Raw genomic sequence first — 22061 nt, forward strand, 5'->3', positions numbered from 1 at the left:
CCCTAGATCCCTTCTCTGGGAGGTAAGCTGTGAGGGCCGGCATTGGCTGGGCCAGAGCTGGGTAATTTTCCTGTAAGCCTTCCTCTCCCCTGCTCCCCTCCCGGGCTGCCTGCCGGTGCTGGCTGCAGGCACGTCTGCATTCCGGGGGCTTAGGGGCGAGAGCACACACAGCTGCTGCGGCTGAGAAGCAGATAGCCACCAGCTGCTGCTGGAGGGGTGGAGGGTCTGTGAGTGCCCGAAGGAGGCTGTGACTCTAGGCTAGTATTTCCTGAGCCCTCTGGCATCTGGTGTGCACGGTCTTATGTTGTATGGTCTGCACTCGAGCCCCAGTTGCCTGATGAGGAGACTGAAGCTCAGAGAGGCAGGAGCTTGCCCACGGTCATGCAGAGGCAGAGAAGAGGCTAGACTCCATGGATCATGGGAGTGTGGAAGGCAGGGGAAAGATGGAGACCCTGAAGCAGGACAGTTCTGGGCCGTGGGGGAGGGAAGTGCATGTGAAGCCGGGAGCTCGGGGCGGGGGGGGGGGGTGTTGAGCACTTCCCCTCTGGCCTCAACCCTTCTGTAAAAAACGTCTCAGTGGGATGACTCTGGTTAGGTTCAGTGTCACAGAGGGTTCCCCAAGCCCCCAGAGGGCCGGACCCCTGCAGGAGGATGCTGGTCACAGGACAGGTGCCTGGGTATAGATGAAGCTGGAAACACCCCCGGGGAGAGAAGATGGTCCCCCATTTCGGAGCCTTACTGTGGGCTAGGCTCTGGGTTTTGTGTGCTGGATCTTGTTTCATTCTTCCAGCTGGTCATGATTATTTTCTGAGCCGGGAAGAGAACAAAAGCATTCCACTGTTCTACCTCTGTTTATGTTTAAGAGGGAAAAGTACTTTAAAAAAAAAAAAAGAGATTGAAATTAAAAGGATTAGTAATAGTAAAAAATATCTTTGAATCTCTGGTAGTTCTGTTGCAGGTAAAAGTTTGAGGTATTTTGCAAAGAATCTCTAATCACGTCATAGGCTTTGCAGTTTTTCCATAACTGACTTCTACTCGTATCAAGTTTTGGCAAGCCCGTGAGTTCACCTGTCCACTCTGTATACCCAAGGACACAGGCTCAGAGAGGTTGAGTCACTTTCTCAGGGTCACCGGGTCCTGAGTGATAGGACTGGGATCAGATGGTGACTCCAGAGGCCTAGTTCTTTGCGGTGGGGACAGACCAGAGAAGAAAGCAGGGTGTCATAAGGAGAGACTCATGGAGGAGCTGGAAGTCAGGGTGGACTCTTTAGGTACTGGCTGGAGGCCCTCTCCTGAGATGCTGCCCCATCATCCTTGGTACCAGCAGCCATTCTGGGTCTCTGAGCCTTGGCTGAGCACCGCCAGCCCTCTCCTGTTCTGCTTGCCAGGACACAGAGATAAAGGTCTTCAAGGGTAGATATGGGGGCCAGTGAGCTATATGTGTCTAGGGCCTGCATATATGCTGGGAGCTTATCTTTGGATGTTCTGGTTATTGAGCACCTGCTGTGTGCCAGGCGCAGTGCCAGGAGCTCCTTCAATCCCCCCAGACACCACACAGGGTAGGAATCACCACCCCATTTTCTAGAAGAGGAAGTTAATGCATTGCACAAAGGCCACTTGCCTAAGCGCCCCTTGCAGTAGGGATTTAGGCTGTGTTCACACTCACACAGGACATTGCCTTGTGTCCCCTTTGTTGGAAGGTTGTGTGTCCTTCATCCTGTGGGTCATTCTTGGTATCCTGAGCTCCTGGGGGCTTGGTCCCTTCTCCTGGACTCTGTCATTTTTCCTCTGACCCACAGCCACCCCGTTTCTCAAGAGTTCTGCCTGCAAGGTGCAGACTGATACCCAGGTAGATGGGCTCGATCTTCTTGCCAGAGCCCAGCACGGGGGTCTTGGCCATAGTTGGCTGTGCAGAGCTCAGGGACAGAGAAGGGCTTCATTTGGAGCCTGTGGCAGGAGGGACATGTCACTATATTCTGATGTCCTGTTGTCGCTGTTCCCACCATGATGTTTGTTGGCCTTGGGAGCTTCTAACATGCTTGGTGGGTCCTGGTGAAGGATAGGTTTGTTCCCTAGATAGGCAGGAGGGGACTTTGGAGAAATGGCACAAACAGTTTTGCCTTTCCTGTTTCTCTCAGAATCCTAGAGCCCCAGGGCCCAAAGGGTCCTTAGAGATGAGCTGGTTCACTTTGTCACCTGAGTCCTCTTGGCTGGGTGACCACTGGGCAGCTCATTACCTCTCTAGAAAAGGGGAAAGGAAGTGGCATTTTTTGAACATTTATTTTATACCAGCCATAGTCCTAGGATCTTCCCCATTTATGGTCTCATTCAGTCCCCTCCACTTGCCTTTGAGAAATGTATTTTTTTAAAATATTTTATTTATTTATTTATTGGACAGAGAGAGAGAGATCACAAGGAGGCAGAGAGGCAGAGAGAGAGAGAGAGGAGGAAGCAGGCTCCCTGCTGAGCAGAGAGCCGATGCGGGGCTCGATCCCAGGACCCTGAGATCATGACCTGAGCCAAAAGCAGAGGCTCAACCCACTGAGCTACCCAGGTGCCCTAAGAAAGGTATTTTTACTCCAGTTTTATACACAAGGAACTTTAGTCTCAGAGAGATAATTGACCCAACTCCCAGCAAACAGTAACCAAAGCTTTCTTTATAGTTGCATACCCTATGCCAAACACTTTGGCGAAGCCCCACTTATATTTTACTGTACTAAATTCTCAGAGCAACCCTAGGAAGAAGGTATTATAATCCCCATTTTACAGATGAGGAGATTGAGGCCCAGATTGCAGAAGAAACCCACTGAAAGCCACACAGCTAGGAAGCACTAGGTCAGGGATTTACACCCACATTTTCCTGGCAGGAGCTCTTTCCACAATCATACCCATTGTTTTTCTCCTTCTTGGAAAGCCTTTCCTCTGTGGAACAGAGAGCTGCTTCCCATGGCTTCTGCTCATTCTGGCTCTGGTTTTGGCTTCATAGACACTGCCTCCCCAGCTGTTTGCAGATGGAGACTGGGTCCCCATCTTCTACTGGTGCCGCAGCTACAATGCTTGTAACTGGGCCTCTTTATCTTGCTGCTAATTTGTGTTTGTGCCCTGTGTCCCCTATTAGTGGGCTGCAGGGTGCCCGAAGGGCTGGAACGTAGCTTTTGCCACTGTTTACAGCCCCAGCCTCTGGCCTGCCAAGCCTTGGAGGGCCAGCTCTTCCCCCAGAGAAGGGGAGACAGACTACAAAGTGGACCCTTTGGCAGGAAGGGTGCTGGGCTTGCAGCCATGGCCAAATCTGGCTGCTTCCAGGGCACAGGGTCAGGAAGTGGTGGGGCCAGGCCCCCTCTCAATGTCCTGTCCTGGCTGGCTCTCGGCACTAGGTGGGGTTACCTCCGGAAACTGGGAAAGGGCCAGTGGCTTCGGCCCCTGGGATAGTTGGCCTCTTGGATGTGGCTTCAGCCAAGCTCTACTGGCCATCTCCCCAGCAGCTGTCCACACCCGGGGTAGATGGGGCCAAGGCGGAGGTCCAGCTGGCTCTTCCAGGGGACCTTGTCCTGTCCTGGGCTCAGGCCTCAACTCTGATCTGGGAGCTGAGACCTGGGTTCTAGGGGAGCCCGGCCAGGTACTAGCTATGAGACTCCGAGAAATGACACTCTTATTCTTGGTGTCATTATCTACAAAGAGGATGGACTAGTGAACCTTGCAGCTAAAGACTCCTCCTCTGGGTAACTCCCGCCAGCAGCCTGGCTCCAGAGCTCCCAGCCACCCTTTCAATGGGCCCCACTTATCCCTGTTTACAGACGGCTGACCCCAGGCTCCGAAGAGAGGGTAACTTGTTCTGGGTCACACAACTCTGACCTCAACTCAAGAATCTCACTGTGGAATCTGTAACCTCTCTCCCACCCTGCCACGTTCCTCTTCTGCGTGTGTACGTGCGGAGCCAAGGCTTCAGTTCAGGATGCTGACTTTTGCAGAGCTCCTCCTGTGTGCCAGGCCTTTGGGCCTCCTCGCTTCTCCTCGAGATTGGTATCATTCTCCCATTCTAGAGATAAGGAGACTGAGGCCCTGATCCCGGGAGCGGAATTTCCCAGGTTCTGAAACCTGTGGGCTTTCAAGTCCACAGGCTCCCCACATCACACCGAGGCCCTGTCCAGTTTCGCTGGGTTTCATAACCGGCTTCTCTGTTTACTGACTATTGTTCCAATTAGCAAAATCCAGGGCTAGAGGGGCGGGGGTTCCCAGGAGGACCCAGAGAACAGCCCCGAGCCAGAAGGCAAACAAGCTCTGGGAGAGAGGGCTTCCCATGAGTGGCCGGCTGCCAGAGAAGTCAGGGACGGCAGTGTTTGGTGAAGAGAAAAGAACAGGGTGGTGTCTTCCAGGCCCAGCCAAGGGCCTTTTGTACATGGTGGCCGGGGGCGGAGGGTGAGGTCGCCTCCTCCAGTCTCTGCTAGCTGCCTTGCGACGCCCCAGAGAGACGCAAAGACAAGCCTAAGGTCACAGAAGGAGAGGGAGTAGGGCCGGAGCTGACCAGAGGGGGTCCAACTGCAGGGGAGGGACATGGGCCCCTTCCGGTGGCAGACACTAAAAAGCTGTCCAGTGGGTACAGGGCAGTGGTGGGGAGCCAGGAGCAGCCAAGATCGAGGGTCGGGGAGATGTCTTAGTTCCAGAGGAGAACAGGGATTAGGGCTCACAGGACAGGTGGTGGCAGAGCCTGCGCCCCACCCCCCACTCAAAGAAACCACGCCTGACCTGAGCGCCTGGGAGTGGCCCAGAGTACGGGTGCCTCAGTCTCTCCTTAGTTCAGGGGCCACAGCGGGGGGGTCTTCCTAGGACATGCCTTTGTCCCAGGTACTCACGCAGGTATGTGGAGGCCCAGAGGGCCTTCCTGTGACTTCCTGCCCCAGTCTGGAAGGTGTGTGTGTGTTGGAGGTGGGGGTAGGGGTTGGCTGCCTCAGAGACTCTTGGCTGCCAGGCTGGGCCTGGGCTTGCCTGGTTTACAGACTGGTTTAGGGCCCTTTATCTGGAAACGTTGCTCCCTGCCTGGGGCCGGATGGTGGCAGGTGGTTCTGCTTGATCCCCCCAGACAGTTCTTGGGGACTAGAGCCGGCCAGGCTTGTGTTGGAATCTCAGCAGTGCCTCCTTCCAGCTGAGTGTCCCTGAGCCAGTGACTAAAGCTCCCTGAGTCTGTAACATGGGGACTTGAATGCCTGTTTCCCCTGGTTGCTGAGGAGACTTGGTGTTGCCCCTCCCCCACCGCTTCCCTCCCTCTCTTCTCCCAGAGATGTCTAGACCCGGAATTGAGGGGGCATTGGTGACGGTAGTGTCTCCTTCTGCAGGTCAGGAGCCCTGGCCTGTCTGAATCAGAGGGTCCCGTAGACGTGACCCCCGCCAGTGCACCTGTTTTACAGATGGGAATCCTGAGGCTCACAGATATGCAGCTTCTGGATGTGGTCGCACAGCCAGTCTCTGGGAATGCATCTCAGAGTCACAGCATGCTGTCCTACTGCATGGGGCATGTGGACAGGGACAGGGACTTATCCAAAGTCACCCAAGAAATCAGTGGCAGAGGTAGGCCTAGCACTTGCGCCTCTTCCTTTTTACCGAGGGGCCTTTCTTTTGCACTCCGATCCCCCTGCTGTCTCGAACTCCTGCATCCTCCCTGAGCAGGGAGCCACGTAAAGCCGTGGTTCCCCATCACAGCCCACACACGCCACTGCCTGGTAGCAAGAATTTCCAGGCTCTGGGCACCCCAAGGGGAAAGGGCCAGGGTCTTTTCGCCAAGTCTCCGAGAGACTCAGGACCCAGGATCCCCAAGCTATGTGACAAGCAAAGCTGCAGGGTCTTTGTAATCAGTAACGTGGTGGGGCCGGGGTGGGGCAGGGACCCTGGGCTGGTGGTCAGTGACCCCCGGGGCCAAGGCCAAGCCACAGCAGCCCTCTGTGAGTCACCCGCCGGCCAGGTTGGGACCACACTGCTCCAGAAGGACAGCTCAGCTAGGCCAGCTGCCATCTCACTTTCACTCTGGGGACTGGGAGGGTGAGGAAATTTCTTCTTCCTACTTTGTTTGTGTTTTCCAAGCTGTCTAATGAGCAGGCATCACTTGAAGTCTATTTCGAATAGTATTATTTCTTCTTAAAAAGAGAAAAAAACCCAATGACCATGGATGCACGCATTCTTGTAAATTGTTTCAAGCCCTACAGCTCATTTTATTTCCAGGCAGGTACGTTGAGATGTAAGTCATATATCATAACAGTTCGTCCGTTGTAAGCATTCGGTACTCTGGTTTTTGGTAGATTTTCTGAGTCTGCAATATGTCACCATTTTCCAGTGTTAGAATGTTCTCGTCACCCTTGGGTGTCCTCGCGGGCCGATGACCGTGATCTGGGCGTTCCCTCCAGCCTCAGGCTGCCACGGCCGTATTTGCAGGTGAAACTCTCCCCCTTTGTGCCTTTCAAGCAAACTTCCTGGACAGTTTGGGGTTTCCCCTCCTTGACTTTTTAAGGATGTATGCAGAAATGGAACCCTTACCAAAAAGAGGAGAGGAGCCAGACGCTGGTCCTCGTACAGTTGGCCTTTTGCACTTAGAGGTTTCTCGTTGCTTCCTGCCTCCCTACTGTGTGGCAGGCACAGTCAGATCCAGCTCATTCTTCCTTCACAGCTGCAAAGCGGTCCATTGTATGGAGGCTCCATAACTTATTGAACCGGGACACTAGGGTCCTTTCCAGTTTCCTTCAAACAATGCTTCCGTGAATGTCCTTGCTCGTATATTTTGGTGTTTTTTTGTAAGTAATACTGAAGGAAGTGGAACTTTGTTGCATTGTGTCTTCCTTGAATTCGGGGAGCTAAATTGCTATCCAGAGAGGTGAAACCGGTTTATGCTTACGGCAAGAGCTTATAGGAACTGTGGGGTTTTTATAATCCTCCAAATCCCCAGCAAGAGGGAAGAGCTCTGAAGGCCTAGGCACGCAGCCCCGAGACCTCGGGCACCTCCCTGGGACTCCCCATGGACACCGAGATGATGTTCAGACTCCAGCGGGACACACGGGCTGCTGTGACTCCTGCCACCCTCTCATCAATCCTTGCTCCCTGTGTTGTAGGCTGGACCCCTCCTTACCCACTGGATGTGGCCTGTGTTTGCTTGCCCTTTGCCCATGCGGTTCCCCCCTCCTAGAATGTCTTTTATTCTCAATCTCCCTCCTCCTCGTCCTTTGAGGCCTAGGTCACAAGTCCTTTCTATCATGAAGCTTCCTTGTAATCCCTACAGTCTGAATTGCCTTCTTTCTGTGTGTTCCCTTAGCTCTTTATCTGACCGACAGACACTCTCACGTGGGAGGAAGTTGGGGGTGGTGCAGGGCAAACTTCAGCCTGATTCGATAGAAGCTGGTCTCCAGGATGAGCCAGGAGAGGTGACCACAGCTTGGGGAGAATGGGGACAGGAACCCCCATTTACCGAGTTGCAGACCAGGCCATTTTCATACCTACAGACTGATTTGATCCTCAGCAACTATTACACCCATTTAGTAGATGAGGAGACTGAGGCACAGTGGAGGTGGGGGTCAAACCCAAGTCTCCAGCTCCTCAGTTTGCTTCCTGTCTTAGCACTAGGCTTTTGGGAGAGAGGATGGAAAGAGAAGTTGGAACGAGAAGTGGATCCAGCGGAGGGGTCAGAGGGAGGAGAGAGGGGTTGGTGGAGGTGGGAGGCAGGTGTCCTCGACCTGGAACAGTATTTGTTCTAACACAACACTGGGGACAGTGGAGGGTTGGGAAGGGAGCCTTGGAGTGGGGAAGAGACTTCAATCCCTGTCTTCCCCAGGGCACCTAATAGATAAGATCTGGAACTGAAAAAAGACCTCTGCCTCTGGGGGGGCGGGGAACCACAGAAACCCACAGAACCACTACCAACAACTGCAAGAACCAGCAAGCACTTGGTATTTAAGACAGGAGGGTAAGTCCAAAAGCATCAGCTAAAGGACGTAGATAGAATAGGTTGCTCCTGGGGAGAACTGAGTAGAGTAGAGAGGGAACAACTTTGTACAAATAGGTGAATTTAAGTTGTGATAAAAATAAAACTTTTTGTTTATTTATTTTTTAAAGATTTTATTTATTTATCCGATACAGAGAGAGAAATCACAAGTAGGCAGAGAGGCAGGCATAGAGAGAGAGGGGGAAGCAGGCTCCCTGTGGAGCAGAGCCCAATGTAGGGCTCAATCCCAGGACCCTGAGATCATGACCTGAGACGAAGGAAGAGGCTTAACCCACTGAGCCACCCAGGTGCCCCCAAATAAAACCTTTTTAAAATAAAAACTGTTGGGGTGCCTGGGTGGCTCAGTGGGTTAAAGCCTCTGACTTCGGCTCAGGTCATGATCCCAGGGTCCTGGGGTCAAGCCCCGCATCGGGTTCTGCTCAGCAGGGAGCCTGCTTCCTCCTCTCTCTCTCTCTGCCTGCCTCTCTGCCTACTTGTGATCTGTGGCTGTCAAATAAATAAATAAAATCTTAAAAAATAAATAAATAAAATAAAAACTGTTGGGGCACCTGGGTGGCTGTCGGTTAAGCGTCTGACTTCGGCTCAAGTCTTGATCTTGAGGTCCTGCCTGTGTTGGGCTCCGGGCTCAGGGAGTCTGTTTGTCCCTCAGCCACTCCCCCAAATAAATGAATAAAGTCTTAAAAAAATAAAAACAAACTGTTTAAAAAGAAGGAAAGAAGCAGTCTGGAGTAAATTAGCACCTGCAGTCTCAGAGCCCAGAGGTCTGCCTCTCCCCCTGGAGTCTTGCTCACTGGAGCAGTGATTGCAAGCCCCCTGCACTCCTGCCCCTGGCTGGGGGCAGCTGCTTGCTGCCCGGGTTCCACCCGGGACTACCTGGGTTCAGATTTTGGCTGCATCATTTCCTAGTTGTGTGCAAGTTGCTTGACTTGACCATTCTACCCTTAGTTTTTCCCTTTGTAAAACGGGGCTGTCCATAGTGCCTACCTGTAAAGGAGGTGAGGTGCTATCAGCCTTAATATGATTGTGGAAAGCCTTCGAAACCAGTTTTTTATATTTTTGCTGGAGATACTAGGTGCAGAGAGGGGAACGGGCTTGTGTGGGGCACACAGGAGGCTGAGCTGGGCTTTCTAACTTTCCTACCTGCACACACCCCTTTAGTGTGCATTGCGTTGGCGCCTGCTGTTGTCAGGCCCTTTGCTAGGTCTCGCCCCCGGAGCTGGGATGAAGGGACAGCCACGCCCAGTCGGGTCGGTCCGGGTTGGATCCTCAAAGTCTCCAACCTCCAGGCCAGATCCCCGCCCCTCCAGGCCCGCGCCCTCTCTGAGGGGCGGTCCCCGGGTCGAGTGGGAAGGGCCGGCGGCTATATAGGGTCGGTGACCGAGAGACCGAGGCTGCGGACTGGGGTCTTCTGCCTCCGGCGCTGCCATGGCCCGGCACCACTCTGTGCCCGTGCTGCTCTGCGCGCTGGCGCTGGTCCTGGCGCTGTGCGCGCTGTCGCCAGCTCTCGCAGCCACGGCGTCGCGTGGGACGGTCCAGGCACGGGCGACCCAGGGGCGGGTGTCCCAGGCGCGGGTGAGTGCCCGGGGGGCCCGGGGGCTCCCGGAGTAACTCTCTATTGTAAGTTCTTGCAGATACAGCGCTAGGAAAAGGGGAGTAATTCAGGTCTAGAATGGAAAAACTGTTTTGTTGCTTTGTAAGTATCTCTTGCTGCTTCCGGGGCTCCTGTGAATTGGGGGTGGGAACCTTAGGGCGCCTGGCTGTTTCCCTCCCTAGAGGCTAACCTCACCTTGGCCGGGTTTCTTGTTTCCTAGCCTTTGCCTTTTGATTTCCTACTCATCGCCGCCTCTTGATTTCTTTTTTTCCCTCTGCCTGATTTCTCTCTCCTTTCTGATTTTTTTTTTTTTGGTCTTGAACAACATTTAATCTCTGATGTTTCAGAAGACACTTTAGGATCTTGAACAGCCTGAGGGTTGAGCCTTTGACAGTGACTGCTGATCCTGAGTGTGCCACATGAGGGAGGCCGGCACCCAGCATGGAATTGGAAGCTGGGGTCCCTGCTCTGTTACCAGACGGCAGAGTGACCATGGATGAGTCGCTTCCCTTCCCCAACAGTGTGAACCACGAGAGGCTTGTCTCTAAGATCTCTCCTGGCCCTGACAGTCTGTGAATAACTTGCAGAGAATGTACTGAGTTGCCTTCCCATAGAAACGGACAAAACTACATGCAGTAACCAGTAGTGGAAACAAAATAGTTCTTTGGTATTTATAAAGCCTCAGGGCTTAGACTCCCATCTCAGCATTGGCCCAGGCCTGGGGTCCATCATGAGTGGGCTGAAGTAGGGAGCAGGAAGTTGGAAATAGCAGAGTCAGGGACCACTGCATGGTTTATGATTACAAATTTGTTAGGCCCACGGCCAAGGAGCCTCCGCAGTGGAAGTGTGCAGGGTGGTCACTTACCCTGATTTCTCAAGCCAACCAGAGCTCTCCTGCTCCCAGGCAACAGAGAGGTTTAGTCACAAGGATGTGTCTTGTCCTTGGACCCCTCCTCTGATTTTTTCTTTCATTTCATGTTCTTCTTTCTCGTCTGATACCTTTTTTCCCTCTCCAGTATCTCCCCACTGCTTTTTTTGTATGACCTCACCCCTGTCTGCTTATCGTCATTACTCTATGTATTCTCCCTTCCCTGATATGTCTGCCCTGTCTGGTTTCTCCTTCTCTCTCCTGTTTTCCTTTTGTGTTTCTCCACCCTCTGCCCAAGTTCTCCCCATCTGGTTTCCCTTAGATCCCTCTTCCGGCCCGAGGTGACCTGTGCCTGCTGACTTCTGCGCCCCGGCTCCAGGCTAACCATCCTGCCCCGCTCCATCTCTAGCCCCTGTGCATGTCGGATGGCCTTTGCCCCCTCCTTGACCACCTCCTCTCCAACAGGCTCCTACAGACCCTGGCTGCCTCCTCTCTACCTTTTCCAAGAAATGGAATTGGGGGTGGGATGTCGGCGGGGGGGCAGGACGGAGGAGGCAAACAGCGCAGGAGGCCACTTGGGCTCCGTCTAGGCCCTTCTTGGGACTGTGATGGGGACATGGGTGGGACGTGGGAAATCTTCCAAAGAGCAAAAAGCAAACAGGCTGTGTGACCTTGGGCCGGTCCCCTCCCCTGTTTGGGCCTCAATTAACAGATCTGCAGCATGGGGTTGGATAATGAGCTCTCTGAGGACCCTTCTAATTCTAAGAGCCGCTGAGGATGCTGGAAGGGAACATGCTGAACCCCTGGGAACCCCCAGATTTACCTTTGCCATCTGAGGTGGTCTCCCTATGGCTCCAGAGTTTATGCTCTTGGATCTTGTGGGCAGTTCCTGCGCTACCACTTCCTAGCTGGGGGTCCGGGGCAGAATCACTTCACCTCTCCATGCCTCAGCTGCCCCATCCAATTGGCACTAAGAAAGGGAGGGAGAAGGAAGGTAGAGCCTTCTGTCCCTCCATCCCCAGTGAGCTGAGGAGGCGAGACAGACTCTGGTCAGGGACAGGGTCTGGAGCCTAAACTCTGCCCTGTTTGCTCACTCTCCGAGACAGGGATAGACTTGCCTCAGGGGCGGGGAGAGTCAGAGGCTCAAGTGAGACCCTCTTGGGGCTGGAAACCACCCTCCCTCGTGCCCTGGGGTCTGTCCTCACCAGGCCCCGGCCCCCACTCAGGCTCCACCCATCTCTTCCAGCCCAGCAGCATGGTGGTAGAACACCCCGAGTTCCTCAAGGCGGGGAAGGAGCCCGGCCTGCAGATCTGGCGCGTGGAGAAGTTTGACCTGGTGCCCGTGCCCCCCAACCTCTATGGAGACTTCTTCACAGGCGACGCCTACGTCATCCTGAAGACGGTGCAGTTGAGGAATGGGAATCTGCAGTATGACCTCCACTACTGGCTTGGTGAGGCTGCCCCCTCCCCTATTAAGTACAGGGTCCCCAGGAAGCGCCCGCGGGAACTGAGCGACCGCCGGGCATCAGAAGTGTGCCAGCCCCTTGGCTAGTGGTATCCCGAGACTCCAGAGCCAGCCTGTTCCAGGTCAGACGCCAGCTCTGCCCTCTGGCAGGTCACTCAGTAGCTCTGTAGAGGGGACGTGGTGACAACGCCACATGACCTCACGAGAGTGTCTGAGGATTTGAGACGTTCCCGTGGTGCTCAGAGCTGAGGCTGACTTCCCTGGCTCAGTTCCAGTCACACCCCAGTTTGCACTTTAGAGTCAGGAGCCTCTGCTGGGACATAAATCCTGTCTCCTCCCCCTGCCCCCCTGTGCCTCACTTTCCTAATCTGTGAATTGAACCACTGGTCCTGGGCCCGACTTCACGCCTAGAGGTCTGAGAGTAAGTGTGGGGGAGCGAGTGCTTGGTGACTATGGGGGACGTGTCAGAGCTGAGAGGACTCTTACAGACCGTGGAGTCCAGCCCTGACTGCCCCATTATACAGATGGGTCAGCTGAGGCCCACAGAAGGCAGGGGCTTGCCCAGCTTCTCTAGCCAGGCCAGAGAAGGGGGCTCTGGACTCTTCTTCCTTGGGAGTTTGGGACCGCTTTTGGGGAAGCCAGGCTCACACTGCTCTGGGGCCCCCCAGGCAATGAGTGCAGCCAGGACGAGAGCGGGGCTGCCGCCATCTTCACCGTGCAGTTGGATGACTACCTGAATGGCCGGGCTGTGCAGCACCGTGAGGTCCAGGGCTTCGAGTCGGCCACCTTCCTGGGCTACTTCAAGTCTGGCCTCAAGTACAAGGTAAGTCCTGGGTATTAGGGACAGAGGCACTAATGGCAGAGCTCGCTTAGGTCCACCCATCTCTCAGCCTCGTGGGGCGGGGTGGCAGATGGGTCGGAGCTTGGCTTTTGGAGCTGGCTTGTCCTGGGTTTGAATCCTGGACCTTCCTCGCTCTGTGACCGTGGACAAATCACACTGCCTCTTTGAGCTTCTGATTCTTACCTTAAAATGGGGAGAAGAAAATTCATCACTTCACAGGATTGTCTTCCTAACCCCAGAAGCGAGGGGTGGGGACCCAGCCTATTGCTTTCCCAGCAGGACCTGTTCCAGCACCCACTAGTACTTAGGCCCTGCCAACAGAAGGCCACACGTTAGGCATTTGAAAGGGCACCCTTGACCACCTTCCTCATTAGAATCCCCCTTGAACTTGAACCCTGATGAGTCTGAGTCAGCACAGAGCTTTTCGCCAGCAACCCTCAGCCAGGTGGTGCTAAGCAAAGCCGAGCTAGGAGCCCTGAGAGCTCTGCCGTGATATGCTCTGACAGGGCAGCCACTTGGCATCTCTGAGAGCCTCCCTTTCCTCTCTGGTTACAGGAGAGCCTGTTGTACCTGCCCTTCAGGCCTGGAGAGAGGATTTGATAAAGGGTAGTTGGGAAATAAAAGGGCTCAGGGAAAGCCGCAGGTTCCAAAGCAGTGGTTCTCTTTGGTCAGGATAGGGAGGGGATCCTAAGCTTTGAACGCCACATGGGCCTTAATGTCAGAGTCCAAAAATCTGATTGGCAGGTAGGGAGGGAAACTGAGGCACAGAGAGGTTAAGCAACTGGTGCAGGGTCACACAGCAAGTCAGTTCCAGAGCCAGAACTAGAACCAAGATCTCCTGACTCCCAGCATTCTTTCCAGTACACCACTCTGCCTCTCATGAGCCGGGTTCTCCTACAGAGGTGAAGCCCCATCTGTGCTGTTGATGTGCTGTGTGACCTTAGGGAAGTCATCGTCCCTCTCTGGGCTTTAGGGTCCTTTGTGCCAACAGGGTGTGTACAGGGCCTGCTCATGTGAGACACAGGGGATTGGATAATGGGAAAGCACTGGGAGACGGAGATAGCAAACAGCAGGGTGTATTCTGGGAACAGGGACTTGGGGCCTGGGCTGGGTGAAGCTGGGCTGGATGCCCTGGGGCCTCCCTAGCGCCCCTTGTCTGCCAGTTGATCCGTACCCGCAGCCTCCTGCTGAGCTGTCCAGCTCCGCCTTCTTCCTTTATGAGGCCTTGGTATATTAAGAAGAAGAGGTGAGAAGGTTGGGACCCAGGCCCCAGAGCTGGAGAAGGACCAGGCCTTTTTGCAGTCCTTAGGGCAGGAAGTGGCAAGAGCACTTGACAAGGAGTCAGGGAGATTGAGGATCAGGACCCAAGGCTACCGCTTCTCACTGCTGTGAGGCTTCGGGCCAGCCGGATGCCTGTGGCCGAGTGCTCTCACAGGCTTATCGTGCCTGTCACAACTGTGCGTGTTTATTGTTGCTGCTGTGTGGACAGAGCTGCTCGTCTCTGAACCAGGTTAGCAGCTTACAGAGCTTGTGAAAGTCGGAGCTGGGATTCAGTGTGCTAGCACAGAGGGGCTCTGAGCAGATGTTTTGAGCCTCCCTGGTCTCTGATCATTGTGCAGGTAGGGCCTAGGAATCTGCATGGGTAGCAAGCCGCCTCTGCCCTCTGGTGCTTTCTCCAGGATGTTCTTGGGCCACACTCTGGGGCAGCCTCCAGGGAGCATCTGGGACCGGATCTGGGGCTTCAGTCCTGAAAGGCCCAGGCTCCTCCTGGTGGAAATGGGAGGTCCAAAGCTGGTTCTGTTTTCCACCTTCTGCAAGTCCTCCAGCTGCCCCCGCACTTGGCAGGCCTAAAGTTCTTGGCCTGGCGCCCTCATCAATTATAGATCCCCAAGGAGCGGAGCTTGTCACGCAAGACTTGTTCCTGTGAAAGCCTGCTCCTCAGAACGGATTCTGCCCTCGGGGTGTGAGAAGGGGCAGGGAGGGGACAGGAGCCACTAGAAAGGGCTGTCATAGGGCCTGGCCCCTCTAGTTCTGCAACCCCCCAATCCTTAAAAGTACCGCACTTTCTAGAGTCTGTCCATCTTTCCTCCTCTTCCCCTTCCTCCCCCTCTCAGACAGAACCCTAGGGACCCCTGGTGGCTGCGTTATATGAAACCCTTTGTTCAAACAGAATCTGGGCTGAGCTGAGTCAGACAAGCCCCGGGCCCCACCGAGCCCTTTCGGGCCTCCCTTCCATCTCTTAGATAAGGAGCCCAGAGTTTAGGGGGTGGAGGGGACCAGCCCCAGTCAAAACATTTTTCTTTGTTTTATAAACAGTTAAACATTTTAAGAAATGTAAAACTTTGTAGCTTTTTTTTTCTTTCTCTGACTACAAGAGTAGTACAAGCTTTGCGTAAAGTGTCAAACATTATAGAAATACAGGTTTAAGAAAGTAAAAGCTCTCCATGATTCTACTTTTAAAGATAGACACCCAATTCAACTTTACAGATGTGTATATATATACACAAAAATTATATATATCTGTGTATATATATAATCTATATCCTGGACCCAGACCAACACCAAATGGGTAATGTTTCTCTATGAGCATATAACTATGTATATTCATGTATAGATAGGGAACTCTCTCTATATATATATTTTTTATATATATATATTATATATATATATCATATATGCATATGCATTAAAGTGATGAAATATATATATATGTATCATATATATATATGATATATATATATATGATACATATATATATATTTCATCACTTTAATTTGGAAAGTGACTTTTAAGACCATCTATTGAATTTTGTTCAAGTAATGCGAGGCCAGTCTCCGCCTACCTAATAATTAGACCATACAGAACAACAACCAGTTCTAAAGATTACAGTGAAAATTTCCACCCCCTGTACTTGTAGATCTACTAATGTCTTCCAAGAGCTTGCTTTTATCTTTCTGTTCGTGTTTCCAAGTCTAATTTCCTAGATTGGGAAGTTAGTTAATCAGGAGATTCATGTCCGCAGTCATGGAATATCAGGCATTCTTTCACTTTATAAATTCACATACAGAGGATTTGTTGAAACCGAGATTTATGACATAAAACAACCCTTTTGCTTTTTTTAAAAAAAAAAAAAGTTTCTATTTTTTTTTTTTAAAAGATTTTATTTATTTATTTGACAGAGATCACAAGTAGGCAGAGAGGGAGGCAGAGAGAGAGGAGGAAGCAGGCTCCCCGCCGAGCAGAGAGCCCGATGCGGGGCTCGATCCCAGAACCCTGAGATCATGACCTGAGCTGAAGGCAGAGGCTTAACCCACTGAGCCACCCAGGCGCCCCAGTTTCTATTTTTAAATAACAAAAGCATGCTTGAACAAGTGGAATAGTTCAGAAGCGTGTAAAAAAGAGTTAAGGGCTTTTCTCTTCTGTCACGGCCTCATTTCCTCACCTCTGAGGAATCCATGGGAATGGTTGGTGTGTCCTTCCAGCATCTTTTGGGAAAGCTTTTCAGATCCGCTGCCTGTTTACCTCCGGCCCAACAAAGTCCTTGGGTCAGGGCTGTCTACGGACACCAAGGAGTTCCTGGGCTGGTAGATGGGCAAGGCTGGGTCCTTGGAGGAGCGAACTTGAAAGTACTGCCACCAACTAGCTGGGACCCTGGGCTAACCTGGATAACCTCTTTGGATCTCAGTTTTCTAGTCTGTGAAGTGGGGTAATGAGGGTCCCTCCCTTAGGGGCTTGTTGTGAGGACCCAGTCGCATGTGTGTAAAGCTGGTGCAAGTAGGTGCCCCCTTCCTGGGGACGGGCTTATTAAATGGCAGCCTCTGTGGTCATTACCAGGTGAGCGCAGGGCTTTGCACCTTCTTCCTCAGCTGCCTTTCCTCACCTGCCCCACAGCAAGAGGGCCCATGAAACAGGGTGGAGGGAAAGCATCTGTGAACACCTTGGACAACCCGGCTCAGCATAAGGAAATGGTCTTGAAAGATCTTGTGCTGCTACCAAGAAAGGACACCAGGGGGCGCTTCACTCATAACGGGGGGAAACCACTCTCCTACTGGACCCACTTTGCTCTGAGCAGTGGCTTGTTTTTGCCTTCTGTCCTGGGTGACCCTAGTTAACTTTGCTCTAAGAAAACCTGATGTTGGGGGAAGAATGTGGGCCATATAGATTCAGTCACACCTGGGTTCGAATCCTAGCTCCATCATGCACTAGCTGTGAGCTCTTGGGTAAGTCCCTTCATTTCTGGACTCCGCTTTCCTCATCTGTAAGATGGGGATAAGGACACCTTCCTCACAGATGATGTGTGCAGAATGCCCAGCACCGTGGGCATTGTCACTGCACCGGCGCTTCTATATTGCTTACCGTGTATAGGCATAATAAGAGCCCAATTTAAACTCACGCCTTTGCTCTGCAAAGTGAAGTGGCAGAAAGGGGCCTGGATGGGGAGGCCACATTTCTGGCCGTGGCGAGAGCCCTTCCGCCTCCACCCCCATGGTACGTGGAGCCAGCCTGGGTATGGGAGGTGACATTTCCGCCTGAGCTTTGCCATGCACTTGCTGACTGCCCTTGAGCGAGTCCCTTCTCATCTTTGGGCTTCAGTTTACCACGAGGAAAATGGGAAGCTCTGTAAGGACCTTGTCATCTCTGACTTGTCATACTGGGGCTGGGGACCACCGGTGAGAAAGCCAGGCCCTTTTACTTGGTTTCTCCTGAGCCCAGGGCAATTTTGATCGGAGCAGGGCAGGCTTGCTGAAGGCCCCTTCCCTAGGACTTACGACCCCTGCAGAGAGTGGCAGAGCAGGCATTTCTGTCCCCATTACAGAAAGGAGAGGCTCAGAGAGGGGAAGAGACTTACCCAGAGTCACCCAGCACGCTAGTGGCAGGGTGGGACTTGACCCTGAGGTCGGTGCTCTGTACTTGACCCAGAGCTGCCCCTGAAGGTCCAGCTGGGCACGACTTGCTACAGTCCGGTGGTGTAGGTTGTAGGGAGTGGGGGGGCGTGGGTTGGAGGCATCTTCCTGGAGAGCCTGGAAGGATGGGAAAGCTTGGGATTAGCATTTCTCAAAATGGTTTTGCAGAACACGGGAGCTGCAGGCAGGATGTGGTAGAGAAAGCAGTTCTTGATTCCGTAAGGTCGGAAAATGTTGTATTAAACAAAAGGCAAGCCATTGCTTTACCATAGGGCTTCTCAGAGACTGTTTAGGCTGACATGTGTTGTGAATAGTCTGGGAGCCAGTAAGAAGCATTCCCCTTGCTTCAGGCATCCTGCAGCCCTTTCCTTGCAGAATAACTTGGAGGGCCAAAGTTCTTAGAACATTCCTTGGGAAATGCTGGTGTTGAGAAAGGACTGTCTGTAGCTTTTCAATTCAAGCAAGTGGACCCAAGGGTCTTTGTTTCTAAAGCACGAGATTCAGAGGGCTGGCAGCAGGTAGAATCCATCCAGGGAATCTGCCGGAAGGCCGCGGGTCCGCAAGCCAGAATTTCCTTCAGTGTGCCCCTCCCGCCCCATATCCGCTTCCCTGGACCCGGCTGCCCTGGACTGACGCTGTCTGCTTGACTCAACAGAAAGGAGGCGTGGCGTCAGGATTCAAGCACGTGGTGCCCAATGAAGTAGTGGTGCAGAGACTCTTCCAGGTCAAAGGGCGGCGTGTGGTCCGCGCCACCGAGGTGCCCGTGTCCTGGGAGAGCTTCAACAATGGTGACTGCTTCATCTTGGACCTGGGCAACGTGAGTCCCCCCTCCTTTCCCTTTCCCAGGGGCCCCTGAGATGCTTCTGGCCTGGCCGGGCCCCACTCTGGGGAGGGGGACACGCAAAGACGGGGGCCAGCAAGCCCTGGGAACAGCAGCCCCCGTGTGGACACGTATTCTGTGCATGAGTCTGACACACTTGCAGAGACCGTAGGACAGAGGCACCCAGCCTGTGTAGACTCCCCCGTGGGCACACTCAAGCCTGTCACACTCAGGTGCACAGACCTTGTGCGCAGTGTACTCGCACTCCGACCGGCGGCTAGATTCCCCAACACCTTGTATTCCTATGCACATCTCATTGACCTTTTTACACATGGTCGCTCACAGACACAGGCGTGTGGCAGATCTATCGGCTCTTGCCCACCAGATGCAGACACACGTACCATGATGAGTGTCTGCACACACAGACTCGGGAGTGCTGTTCAAGGACGTGTACACTCATGTATGGCGACGTGTGTGCGGTGCACTTACCCCAGCCCAGCTTACGGACGTGTGATGCTTTGTACCCATTCCTGCCATCCACGTGCACTCCTCCCGGCAAATGGGCGTGGCCAGACATTCCACCGCCCCCTCGTTTGGGTTCGTGCTGTGATGTCCATGCAAACAGAGGCAAATATATTGAGCATAAGCTTTTAGTAAAGTATAATGGGTCCACGAAAGAGCGTGTGAATCCTGAGTGGGATTCCCACTCAGGTGTAGCCAACACCCGGATCAAGACACAGAAGGTCATGAGCTCACGGAAGTCCTCCCCTGTCCCCATCCAGTCCCTTCAAGCCTATGGGCATCCATCCTCCCGAACTCTGAGCCGCATAGCAGGGTTTCACCTGCTTCTGAACTTGATGTGCACGGAATCATTCTTTTTTTTTTTTTTTTTTTAGATTTTATTTATTTATTTTGACACAGAGAGAGAGAGATCACAAGTAGGCAGAGAGACAGGCAGAGAGAGAGGGGGGAAGCAGGCCCCCTGCTGAGCAGAGAGCCCGATGTGGGGCTCGATCCTAGGACCCTGAGGTCATGACCCGAGCTGAAGGCAGAGGCTTTAACCCACTGAGCCACCCAGGTGCCCCCGGAATCATTCTTCTGACGACTTCTGACCAACATTCTGTTTCTGAGCTCTATCCTACGGCATCTGCTCACAGATGGTCCATTCTCCTTGCTGCGGCACCTTGAACTGGGCTGGCGTGCCCCTATTTATCTATGCTTTTATTGTTCTGGGCACTCGATTTCTCATTCGAGGCAACTCCAGGCGTGCTCCCCCAGTGTTCTCCCGTGGGTCTCAGGGGGTACGTGGAGTGCGCCTGTGCGATGGGTGCTGTCACAGCATAGCCGTACGCCGAGCTCTAGGAGCTGCAGCCGAAGGGTTTTCCGACGTGGTTGTGACAATTTCGGCTCTCACCAGCCGGCAGGCATTTTTATGCACATTCTGTGTGTGAAACACATTCCAAGCTATGTACTCGCACACGCTGGCACACACGGATCACGCCCACTGTGCGAAGTCCCCTCCTTGCCGCGTCATTGGGTGGGGCTGATGGGAGGCTGGGACTTTGCCTGATGCAGGGTCCCTGTCTTACAGGACATCTACCAGTGGTGCGGCTCCAACAGCAACCGATTTGAGAGGCTGAAGGCCACACAGGTGTCCAAGGGCATCCGGGACAACGAGCGGAGTGGCCGGGCGCGAGTGCATGTGTCGGAGGAGGGTGCTGAGCCTGAGGCGATGCTCCAGGTACGCACAGCCATACCCGAGGGGTGCAGGGTGGGGCCTAGCGCAGATCTGGGCTGCTCCTTCTGTCCCTCTGTGGGTTAGGCAATCAGGAGGCGAAGTTGTTTTTCCACTAAGCTGGAACTCCTCAGAGAGTGGGGAAGAGCAGCTTCCCCCGGCAACTCCCAGACTCCCCTGAGAGGTGGGGCTGGAATCCCAGGGCCTGGCGCCTGCTGCGGTTGTGAGCCGCACCCTCCAGCTGGGAAGGCCAGGTCCTCCACGGAACTGAGGAGGAGGGTTGTGGCATCTCTTGAGAGCAATCCTGGTCCTGCAGCCAGATGGGAAAGAGACAACTAACCCAATCCCTGCTTTCCTCTTCGGATCATTCCTAGTGATTTATGGCCCATTGAGGCAAATGCAGGATGGCATTGCCAGCCATTGTTCTTTGAGGACATATCAATAGAGGCAGAATTCACCAGGAAAAGGAGGAGACTGTGAGCACTGCTCTATGCCCTTTGGCTCCTACTTGTCTGGGGTCGTTGAGTTCCAGTTTTTAGGAAGAGCAAAAGGCTGTTGTGGGGAAGAGGCTGGATACCAGCCATGGCTTGGAAGGGGCCATAACTGGAGCTGTTGACTCTGGAGTAGCCCAGAATGGAGGAGTAAAAATAGGCTGAGAAATCACAGGGATCCAGGTTCAAGTTCTGGCTAAGCCCCCCCATAGCTGTTGGTGCAAGTTACTTGAGCTCTCTGGACTTTAGGTTCCTCCTCGGTAAAGTGAGAGTGGTCATCGGCGCTTCATGGGTGTGAGCTATAAGTGGGATCACGTAAAGGCATGTGGGGGGAGGTGTTTGTCACTCTAAGAAAGCCTGGGAAGAAGTGGGAGAGTGGGTATCTGAAGGCAACAGGGAGGGAAGGACTTGACGGGTAGCTCTAGATGAGACCCACATGCAGGAGGCACGTGAAAAGATGTAGGACATGTCTGGAGGGCATCTTGCCCTTAGTGGAGGATCATGGTGGACGCCTGCGGGGGTCTCCGCCTGTCTGGGGACGGAGCTGTCTGAGGAGCCCAGGCCACCCCCTGTGATCCACCGGGAGATCACGCCATGCTTTCTTCCACCCCTCATCTCCTGCAGGTGCTGGGCCCCAAGCCAGCTCTGCCTGCAGGTACGGAGGACACGGCCAAGGAGGACGCAGCCAACCGCAAGCTGGCCAAACTCTACAAGGTGAGCCTCCACTGCTCTGTTCCCGGGGCGTCGGGCCAGGACAGGGAGGCGGGGGACTTGGTCTTCCTGAGCTCTACTGCCCTGGGCAGTGCCCTTGGTCTGGGGGGCTTGGCTCCCACGTGTCTCTAGCAGACATCTGTCTACTTCCTCTGCTTTCCTGCGCCAGGAATAAGAGAATTTGATCAACTGTAGACACAGTCACATCCTGCTCATCTGTGCGGTCTTGGGTGGCACATAGTTTTTCTCTAGGTCTCAACTTCCTCACTGGAAAATGGGGGTAGGAGAGTAAGGTCAACTTTGGAAGATTTCTAGGAGTCCACAGAGAAGACTGATTTAGGAAAATACTTGGGGAAATACTACAGAAATGGGCACATACCTGTGTGTGTGTAGTTACTTTATTTATAATTTATTTCTTGTGATTTTAAAAACTCAGGCTGAGCTTGAGCTGTGGAACTCTGGCCTCATGGCTGAGCACTGGGTGAAAGCCTAGCCCATGATGCTCATGTCCAGCCCTCGGCTTTTTTGTGGTAAGGTTACAACAAAAGGGGGTGCAGATTTCCATCACCTCCAAGGAAAAACCACATTGATTTTTATTCTGATTGTAAAGAAATGTACATTCATGGGGTGCCTGGGTGGCTCAGTGGGTTAAGCCTC

General features: G+C 53.4%; 1 protein-coding gene across 3 annotated transcripts in view; it reads left to right on the top strand.

The window, feature by feature from the left end:
* The window catches only part of GSN (gelsolin), a 54500-nt gene that overhangs the window by 18198 nt on the left and 14241 nt on the right, over window positions 1–22061 (top strand). The window contains exons 1-6 of one of the 3 annotated variants that reach the window (XM_004775597.3): window positions 9342–9550; window positions 11684–11888; window positions 12571–12725; window positions 18303–18464; window positions 20059–20208; window positions 21318–21407. In XM_004775597.3, the coding sequence (XP_004775654.1) occupies window positions 9404–9550; window positions 11684–11888; window positions 12571–12725; window positions 18303–18464; window positions 20059–20208; window positions 21318–21407 (909 nt within the window). In that variant the 5' untranslated portion in view covers window positions 9342–9403. Of the gene's footprint in view, window positions 1–9341; window positions 9551–9632; window positions 9672–11683; window positions 11889–12570; window positions 12726–18302; window positions 18465–20058; window positions 20209–21317; window positions 21408–22061 lie in introns of those variants that run through there. The other 2 variants (XM_004775599.3, XM_013047374.2) reach the window with 2 other exon arrangements.

Source organism: Mustela putorius, unplaced genomic scaffold, assembly GCF_011764305.1.
Source record: "Mustela putorius furo isolate JIRA1106 unplaced genomic scaffold, ASM1176430v1.1 tig00000596_pilon_pilon_pilon, whole genome shotgun sequence".
In the NCBI taxonomy this organism is placed as follows: domain Eukaryota; kingdom Metazoa; phylum Chordata; class Mammalia; order Carnivora; family Mustelidae; genus Mustela; species Mustela putorius.